We start from the raw sequence: 10328 nt of genomic DNA, 5'->3' as shown, positions 1-10328 counted from the left end.
AAGATTTGCACTAACCTGAGGTGTGTGCAAACCTGGAAGTTGGAGTTGGAGGTTTGAGCGAAACCTCTCAAATCTGTGGGTTCAAACCACATCTGCGCAGACAAGTTGGAGCGTGTGGACAGGAGATCGCCGCAAATCTGGCGCGAAACAGCTGTTTGCTCAGTCTAGTGTTTGTATTTGTGCGCACAGGGCATTAAATTGGCTGATACTCGTCAGTGTTCTCGAGAGTTTGTAAGTGAATTCATTGAATTTGTAGAAACCACCCATGTTTGTGGAAGATTAAAAGTAAAGAATATAGTGACAGAGACAAAAAGATTGCAGCATACAATGCTATAATTGAGTTATTCAAAGTTCAGAAATCTAGATCTGGTGTAGGAGTAGATCAAGTATACCAGCCAACGTTATGGTATTTTGATCTGCTTGGCTTTCCTAGTGATCAAGAAACACCAAGACCAAGCAGGAGTACAATTGAAGATGAAATTGGAGTGTCAATGTTACCGCCAGCCGTTCATGAGGAGAAATTGCCCTTCTCACACAAGTATTTTTCCTCATAATATGAAGGGTTACAAGCTTTAAGAGATAATTATAAGTTTCGACATCCATCCGCAAATAATTTCGCCAGTCGTTAGGTTCGTCCTGCAACTCTCTCAGTAAATTTACGTGAGAAAACTGCTTTCGCTTTAGCAGCCACTGTCTACACCATTTTGCCCGCTTTCTCTGTTTCCTGCGGTTGGTCGGAATGTTTTTTGCAACACAAGTTGCGAACACAGACCACAACAGAACTTCCTCCATTTCTATATTTCAAAATAACTGAATTAAATGTTTGACGTTTACGGGGAGCGTAGTCGCTTGCCACTGATATTTCTTTTCTACACCGACAGATGGCGAGCGAGTAGTAGATTGGGGTTTGTGTCGTGTGAACACACCACATTTGCAGCGATCTTTTGCATGTACAGACATCTGCACCGATGTCTGCGCAGACAGATCGTTGCGTGTGGACCGGGCTTAAGGCCGTCTGCTGTACGTCTGTTTGAAGCCGGTGGGCCGCCATGTTTGATTGGTCAAAACAGTGACAGAGCTCTTGTTAGAATTGCGTGTTCTTCATATTTAACGTTATGTCTGCGAAATAATTTCAGATGATGAGTGTTACAATGTTTACATGCATAACACAACGTCAGAATAGCTTTTTCAGGTGTTTTCGTTTTGTTTTTAATGCGTTTTTGCCCCAGCAATACAACTGATTTGGTCTCGTTAAATAAAGTGTTTCTTTTGGATACGAACTTCGAATGATGAAAAATAACAGTGTACAAAGCTCTTTTCAAACTCAAATCACCTTTTACTGTATTTGTTTCGATGTAAACTGAAAGGAGAACCCGAAAGCTATGCTAGTTTACATACCGGATGATATTTCTTACTCGTTTACACACTTATACAAAATTTCATTTGTAAATACAAACATCGTTTGTGCTTTGTCAAGAAAAATAAGCATATGAACCCACAGAGCCCTACGAGCTTCATTGATCGGAAATCTGAAATAAAATAAGAAGAAAACAGTTTCACAAAACGTAAACAAGGCCGCACATCTCACGAATATAAACGACAATATTTTACGAACGGGGCCACTTACGCATGGAACGTGATTCCTTTTAACTTGGTAGCACTATTCCAACGGTTAGTACACCCGTAAACAACGCAAACCGGCATTTTAAAATGAAAAAACCTTCAGCAGCTCTAGACAGTAGCACAATCGGAAACGAGTCTTCTGACCAAACTGCAATGGCGGAGCTCGGTTTCTGTCGGCTTCAAGTTTGTGATGTCATGGCATCTCCCCTCCTTATACCTCCATGGTTAGGACCATGGAGGTAGAATAAGGGGAGATGGCGCTACAGGCTTACGCTGTACCTTGTTTTGAAGCCAGTAGGCGGGGCCTGCCGCCATCTTGGATCCCCCAAAACATTAGCAGGCGAGTGTCTACAAATGCTTCTTTTTCGTCATTTCTGTCGTGAGCACGCGATATTTGTTTTATATAGTTAATGATTCAGTGTTTTAGTGAACAACACAGCATAAGGAACGCAACTTCAAACGTTTTTCTGGTCTTAAATGCGTATTCGATACAGTAATCCGACACGAAATTATGCCGCTTCTGGCCTCAGTATTGTAATTCCTTTTTGATTACACACTTCGAATAACCGAGAAGTATGTGCTATGAAAAGCGTGCTTTCGTAATCCATTTCTATTCACTTTCATTGTGTTTGTGTCAATAATTGATAAAGCCAGAACTCCAAAAGCAATGATTGATAGTTTAGAGGCACAGATTTGTATTCGTTGCATTTTCAAGTCAAATGCAAATTTTAAATGTTCAAGTTTGCAAGAAACTTACCTTATATCCTTTGGTGTCCCACAGATGTATGCAGGGATGTGATAAACAAGCCAGTTGTCATGTCAACAAAGTGAAAGATTCGTTAAATTACGAAGGAAAAAAACTGAATTTAAGATTGTCAGGCCAATTGTAGTTTACACATCTGCTTTGTTTTTAAATTGTATCTACCAAGTGACATTCAGTGCGGCAAATAACAGCAATTTACAGGGTAACACGACAACACAGTGATTAATGTAATGATCTAAATAGCCTGGACTTAGATAGGGAACTTTGCTTTAACAACTATGTAACCCCTAAGTACTTATAATTTAACCACTGTAACAGGTGTTCCATACATTTTAGTTAAGATTTAATTAACTACATATAGTTACATTACTTTTATATTAAGTCATTGCATTTTAAAACATTAGTCCCCATTCCCAGGATATTTCTTGCCAAGACTTTTCAGGTACTTGGGAATAACCAAACAATGAAAACCAAGTGTATTGCTTATCTCCAGAGAACTCTTCGCGTTGGATTGATAGGAAATCTAACGTCAAATCACAGAAATAAAACCATACTGTAAAACTTTACAGTGCATCAGAATTTCAAGTATATATTAGAAAATAGCGCTTAAATAGGTCCACTTACGAATGAAATGTGATTTGTTTAAACTTTAGACTACAATCAGAACGATTAGTACACCCGTAAGCAACGCAAGCCGGCATTTTTTTTATCAAAACACTTCACGACTACACGGAATCAAACCACCAGAAGCGAATGTTTTGGGGTAGCTAACATGGCGGATCTTCACTTGGGTCGGCTTCAAGTTTGTGACGTCATGACAACTCCTCTTATTTTTACCTCCATGGTTAGGACATCTCCATAGATTTTAACATCTTTGGTTTGTACGAATGAGCGGAGAGTTTCGTAACAGTGTAATCTTTGGTGCGTATGCGTTTACTGAAATGTCAAGAAGGAGGGAGTTGTGCGTGCAACAGTTACATAAGAAAAGAAGTATGACAACTATTGGATCTCGTTGTTTTGGTGTTAATGCTGTGAAGTGGTAGTGTTGTCAACCGTTTGTGTGATCTGTGTTCGTTATCATGGAATCGTACGATGAAGATCTCAATGAAAATCCTTTTTTTCACATGTTGCAGACGGAACACACAGAATTGTTTCAGAAAGCAACTGTCGAAGGATGGATAATTTGTGTACCGTGTGAAGGATCAGTGCCAAAGTACGCTCTTACCGTAGAGGATTTTTTTAGCCACATCTTAATTCCTAGCGACGAATTACCAGAGAGTCATTTTAGAACGCTAAATGATCGGGACGTCCGTATTTGTAATCGTGTGGTTACAGTGGAAGAAAACGATATTTCGAGACCCTTGACAACTCATATTCTGTTCGAAGAAACGTATTACACAGATGATCTATTGAAGTATAAAGTATTATGTTTAGAACACCCACTTGAACGTCATTCAGATTTTGGTCCAGTGAGCAGTAACTCCTCAGTCGTCATTAGTATTCAGACTTTGAGGGACTGTATAGACTTGTTGTGGACGGAAAGTAGAGGTAGGGATGTACTTGAAAAAATTGATCAGTTGATTCGTGATTTTCTTTCGTGTAATAATAATTTGGAGTTCGAACCGCTTCAAGTGCAGAAAGATTTAGTTGGTAGTCTGTACACAATTTGTTTACAGAATGCTCTAAGAGACAGCCGTCTACGAGAAAGAACAAGTACAAATAAACATCTTCTTGAGAATGTTAAATTAGCAGTGGAAACCTACATGCTTCACACTGTGTATAAGAAGGTAATAAAAGGTGTAACAGCCTGTACTGCTCATGACGACGCCAATTTGAATAAAATCATTAGGAATCTTTCAGATATCCAGTTGAGAGATTTAGGTGTTCGTCAAGATCTATATGATACTGTGCCATGGGCGAAGCAGGAACTCGCTCGTATTGATGGGTACAGTACTGTATTGGGCAAGGTTGGATGTCTGAAACGTATGTTGGGAGCCATCACAAAGCAACATCCTAGCAAGAACAGTCCTGACCTTTTTGTTGGTAATGTTATTGCTGCAGATGATCTGTTGCCTATGATAGTTTTCCTTGTAATTAAAACTGGTCTACCTAACTGGATTGCTCACTTGACGTTTATGAAACAGTTTCATTTTTCAAATCCGTCTAAATGTCAAGTGGATGAATATAGTTTCTTAATTACATCTTTAGAAGCTGCAATTGAACACATTAACTCTGGTCTTTTCCTAGGATCTTCCATTCCAGAAGCTCAAATAGTTTATGAAGAAAAATATGACAAATACAAGAAGGCTGATGAGGAACAACAGAGAATGTCTACTGAGCCTAGTGGTATTGAATACTTGTTTGAACAGATAAAACTTGGAAATGAAAGTGAGGTGAAAGGCACTCTGGATAGAAGCATTGGTTCAAATTGTATGAGAGAATCATCTTCCAAGAAAAATGATATAATATTGAAATTATGCCATCCATTATGTTCCTGTGATAAATGCGAGAGTATCATTTCGAAAAGCTTGTGCAACACTACTCCCACAATTAATTCATGTGATGACAGAGGTTTCACAGCACTCCATGTGGCCTGCATGTTTGGGCGCCCAACTATGGTTGATCTTCTTCTGAAGTATGGTTCTAATGTTAATGCCTGTGACTATAGTGGTTCAACTCCTGTGCATTATGCTGCTGCCAAAGGTTATCAGAATGCACTGTTACTGTTGGCCCATGCAGGTGCACACATAGATATTGCTGACAATGAAGGCAATACTCCACTTCATTTGGCATGTAATAATGGCCACGAAGGCTGTGTGAAGGCAATCATATATTTTGCTGAACATGTTGGACTGAAATTAAATATTAATTGTGCAAATAGTCAAGGTAATACTGCTCTTCATAATGCTGCTCGCTGGGGTTATGAGGGTATTGTCCATTTGCTTTTGGAAAATGGGGCACGGCCAGGAGCAGAGAATAAACGCCACATAACACCCCTTGATTATGCCCACAACATCCACATTACAAGGCTTCTGATGAGGGCCATAAAAACCATGCCACCAAGTGGTCTAATGCCTGGTAGTAGTAATGGCATTGTAACAAACCTCACATCAAAAAGCAAAGAACTCCATGTAGCAGCTTCATCAAAGAAGACTCTTGATTTCAGTGACAGTGTGAAACCCAGGAAAGTGTCAGGTGCATCACTGCAGAAAGGTTCGAAGACAAAAAAAGTATTTTATGGAGTCTTGCCCGAGACCACACAGGGGATGCGGAATGTAGAGAAGCTTCTGAAAGCAGTAGCTGCTGGTGACACAAGACTTGCTTGTTATTACATGGGACTTGATGCTAATGATGAAGCTGCATCACAGAAGGCAGCACAGCCAGAACAACAGCATGAAAAATGTCACCCATTATGCACTTGTGAAAAGTGTCAACCGGAAAATGATGTTAATTCAGATGAAAATGGAACTGATGAAGAGCACTCACACCATATACTTGATGTGAATGTTTGTGACGGTGAGGGCTTTACACCATTACATGTTGCAGCTATGCATGGGCGTTTAGATCTTACACGTTTGCTGATTGATGCTGGTGCACTTGTAGATGTAAGGACTCGGACCAAAGCTGCAACACCACTCCACTTTGCTTGTCAAAATCAGAGACTTCAAGTTGTGCAGCTTTTGTTAAGGCGGTCTGCAGATCCAGATATTCAGGATTGGCATGGGAACACAGCTTTGCATTATGCTTGTTATGTTGGCAACATAAGACTTGTTGAAACGTTGTTGCAGCTTGCATCTCCAAGGTTGGATTTGAAGAATGCATCGGGTAAATCAGCAGTACAGGAAGCTGAAGAGAAGATGGCTCTTACCATTGTCAAACTGTTGCGTGGAGGGAAGCAGTTTGTTGTAAATGGAGATGAGAGTAAAGACTACTGAAGGGAATTGTGTACTGAATGGTTTTGCTACTGAGTGAAAGAAGAAATATTTTAGTACAGTATTTACCGGTATCAACATTTATATTATTTCTATATGTAATTACTTTTTGACCCGTGAGCAACATTCATTGATGTTAAGGCTTCATTTGCCTGCTTCAGAAATTAAGACATATAGATGTTATTAGTGTATTATTAAAATAACTGTTAGCAGTTTCCTTATAATTTAACTGTATCAAGATCTCTGTGTTCAACAAGTCTTTCAGAAACCTTATGTATCAAGAATGCAGTATATTTATTATACACCACAATATTCAGTGTTAGTAGACAGTGCATTGTAATTTTCTTTTATCGCCTTAAGTACAGTGTACAACATAGTCCTGGCAGAAATGAATTCTTTGAGCGAGACTGTGTTTTCGGTATGTTCCGTGAAGTAGAATCTTCATGTGTCTGTTATTAGAGGAATTAATTCATAAAGTAAGAAAACTGTTTGCACAAGGTGTCCAGTTGCGATAAAATTCTCTTGGGAATGCAGAATAAGTAATTGATTAGTGAACACAGGTCTATATGTTGTCATCTGATGGGTTTTTTCTTTAGCTACTAAAGAATTGTACTGTATGTGAAAAGTGAAATGTAAACAAACACGAGCAAAGGTAATGCTGATGCTTATCTGACTTTTATGAGGCCTTATGAATTTATATTTGTTTCTGACTGGTGTTGATTTTTAAAGCTGGTGGCCTTCATGGTGAAAAAGCAGTTAACAGCAGATAGTAAACAGTACAACATTTTGAATTTGTCTTTCATTTTTAAGTACTAAATTGCTGTGCTGTGGAGCAGTGAAAAGTGCTATTCACTTGTACTTGAAAGGCATTACTTTACAATGATATACAAAAGCACTTGTGTGTGTTTTACAGTTTTCTTTGCCTTTGAAAGATCTGTCACCAATTTATTATTTCCATCACATTTAGCAATGTGACTTGGTCTGACACTGCAGAAAAAGTGTCACTATTCATGACTTACCTTAGTTATGTTCTTTATAGTGATGGTCTCCTGTTATAGGAATATATTGCCTTACTATGCTTTTGATTTTCATTTTGTTAAGAGTTCATGGTTGCTGAAGCCTAATTTTCATTCAGAAGACCATACATTTTGAATTATGATATATTTTACTTCATTAGTGGATTTTGCGTAACCATTCAGTACAAGTGATCTGTAAGCTTTAGGCTTTTACTGTGATCTCCCCAACAATATCCCACGAAAGTCAATGCTATTTTGGAGTTGTTTGTGATCCACAGCATTCTGTTATTTTTTATTAGATTTCTTTTTATTTTTATAACTTGTTCCAAATGATGCAATATAGGCTACTTTAATCTGAATCCTGGGTAACTGGCATTTTTATGGTGTGTTTATGTATGGCTGCATAAATCTTGATGTTCTTATTGGTGCTAACCATTTGGTGCTATGTAAAGTAAATCTGCTTATTTTTAAATTGTTATTAATTACTTTATGTGGTATGTTCATGGTTTTTGTAACAGCAACATTAATGCAGTGGCAGTTACTTTTGGAGATTAACACTTGGAATTTTGAAGTAATAATTTCTTATAAAAAGATATGATTGAAGGGAAATTGCAAAACCATTCTCAGGAGAAGGAAAGATTGGAACTGAAGATGTTCATTGTGAAAAATATTTCTAAGTTGGGTTTCCACATGCACTGAAAACTTTCTTATGGATACTCCTCACTATCTGCATTAGAAAACACTTTGCTGTCTGCAAAAATGACAGTCAGAGAAGTTAAAAGCTATTTCATTTACTGGCATAGTATCACTTCCTGCAACACTGCTGAAGAGTCTCTGCTGATCATGGTAACAGGTGGAAATTCATCCATTCTGCTTCTGTTCATTCTCTTTGCACCTGTTTTATTTAATAGTCTATCTGACGCTGTGTCAGGGAAGTGAGATTTATGTGTAACTGGTTATGTACTGTTTGTGGGGAAGTGTACTTTTAGAATCAGAGGAAGATGCGATAGAAATTAAAGAGAGAAGCTGTCCTTTTTTCCCCTTAAGGTAAGTCTTTCCGCTCCCGGGATTGGAATGACTCCTTGCCCTCTCCCTTAAAACCCACATCCTTTCGTCTTTCCCTCTCCTTCCCTCTTTCCTGATGAGGCAACAGTTTGTTGCGAAAGCTTGAATTTCGTGTGTATGTTTGTGTTTGTTTGTGTGTCTATCTACCTGCCAGCACTTTTGTTCGGTAAGTCACATCATCTGTGTTTTTAGATATATAATAATAGTAATAGATATACCTTCTTCTGAGCATGTAGTTTGTTGAGTATTTTGCTGATGTCTTTGTTCCTTATACATTAGCATTGTTTTTATGAAGAGTAATACCATAAATTGTATGTTGCTGTTATCTCTGGATATGCCAGTGGCTCTGAATACCGGAAGAACTTTTGTTTCTCATACAGCACAATATGGTAGAGCACTCTCCACCTCATCCCACTCCTACAAAAACAACTGAAACACAAGAGTACAGGCAGTAAATTAAATCTTGTGCTTACCATTTGGGAAAATATTAATTAAAGACAATGGCGATATTTACAAATAAATTTATATAAGACGTGTAATGGAACTAATTTCAAAGCATTAATAACAAATGAGACTGCAGGAAACATAATTGATATTTATTTCCAGACTGTGTACATTGTGAAAAGATAAAGGAACATTGAGCATGTGGGACAAAATTTTCTTTTTTTTCCTTTGTTAATTTGTAATAATGTGTCTAGTCATGTCTTATGAGAATAACCTAACCTAATGTTTGTAATTTAATATGGAAAGAAATTCTTTGAAACCTTGACCTTCTCTTGTAAGTTTTTTTGTTACTGTTTTTATTCAGATGTGATCAGAAGGTCTCACTGTTATTTTTGGTGAAAAGAGAACCATAACAATACTTACAGCCAAGATAACCTCCTTTTGTACCATTTAGTATTGAAACCTTGAAACAAACTGAATTTGACAAGAAGTTATTCCTGGAAACCACTTTCATTATTTCAAAGTACTGAATACACAGAAATGAGGAAAGACTTTGCAGCTGCTCTTGTTTTACTTGAAATATATACACACAACCACATAGACACATAAGTGCACCCACTGGCAGTGATTTTAACCGAAGCCAAAGGCTGGGGTGTTTGGAGTGTCAGAGTGGTTATGGGTGGTACAGTCTCTATTCATTTTTGTTTGCTTCCATCCTAGAATTTCACGTATTGAAGTTTGCAGAATATATTATAGCATTGGAATATTCAGAGATGTTTGATCATGGAGGTTCTTGTTCATTTAATATAGGGATTCAGTTGCTCTGTTTGTACCAATTTACCCATATTGCTAAACTGTATTGTTGAGCAGAATCTTTTGTACAATTTCATACAATCATCTTGAATTACCTTGTAGTGTGTGTCTGCTATTTGTATTTCTCACTAGTCACACAGAATCCCGTTTTGAATAGGAAGGCAGCCAAATGGAGCTTTGGATTACTGTGATACTGATAATTGTAAATATCATTTGTAAATGTTTTTGTATACACTCAGCACATTATCTTAAAGTCTTGATAGTTGTCGATAGGTCTGTATTTTTATGCTGGAACCTAGCTTCCGTATCTGTTGAAAACTAAAACCAATTGGAGAAAGTGTTTTGTTAATTTTATATTGTATGTGTAAATAGATGTAATTTTTTTTAAGACTGAAAGATTTTGATGTCACAACTGGAAGCAGTGTAATTTGTATCAGACTGATTTTTTCAGCAAATACATATTCTTAATTACAACTGCCTGTTTTTGAATTTAGTTTTAACTGCTTTTCTTTTTGATGCATAGTGTTTCTGGATGAAGCAGATCAGAATATCTACGAAAGAAATGTGAATAATTAAAATGTGAAGAATCAGTAAAGATCAGCATCAAAGACACAGTAAATTTCTGCTTCATATGAAAGGTAACATTCGTTTTCAGAACTTGCTATCCACAGT

General features: G+C 37.5%; 1 protein-coding gene across 1 annotated transcript; it reads left to right on the top strand.

Annotated features, from left to right (window-relative positions):
- Positions 1-3365: 3365 nt before the first annotated feature.
- Positions 3366-10089, top strand: LOC126195246 (ankyrin repeat domain-containing protein 27-like). The gene has a single exon (XM_049933774.1). The coding sequence runs from the start codon at positions 3466-3468 to the stop codon at positions 6319-6321; it is 2856 nt and encodes a 951-aa protein (XP_049789731.1). The 5' UTR covers positions 3366-3465; the 3' UTR covers positions 6322-10089.
- The last annotated feature ends 239 nt before the right edge of the window (positions 10090-10328 follow it).

The sequence above is a fragment of the Schistocerca nitens genome, chromosome 7, assembly GCF_023898315.1.
Source record: "Schistocerca nitens isolate TAMUIC-IGC-003100 chromosome 7, iqSchNite1.1, whole genome shotgun sequence".
In the NCBI taxonomy this organism is placed as follows: domain Eukaryota; kingdom Metazoa; phylum Arthropoda; class Insecta; order Orthoptera; family Acrididae; genus Schistocerca; species Schistocerca nitens.
This window is presented reverse-complemented; position numbering and strand designations above follow the sequence as displayed.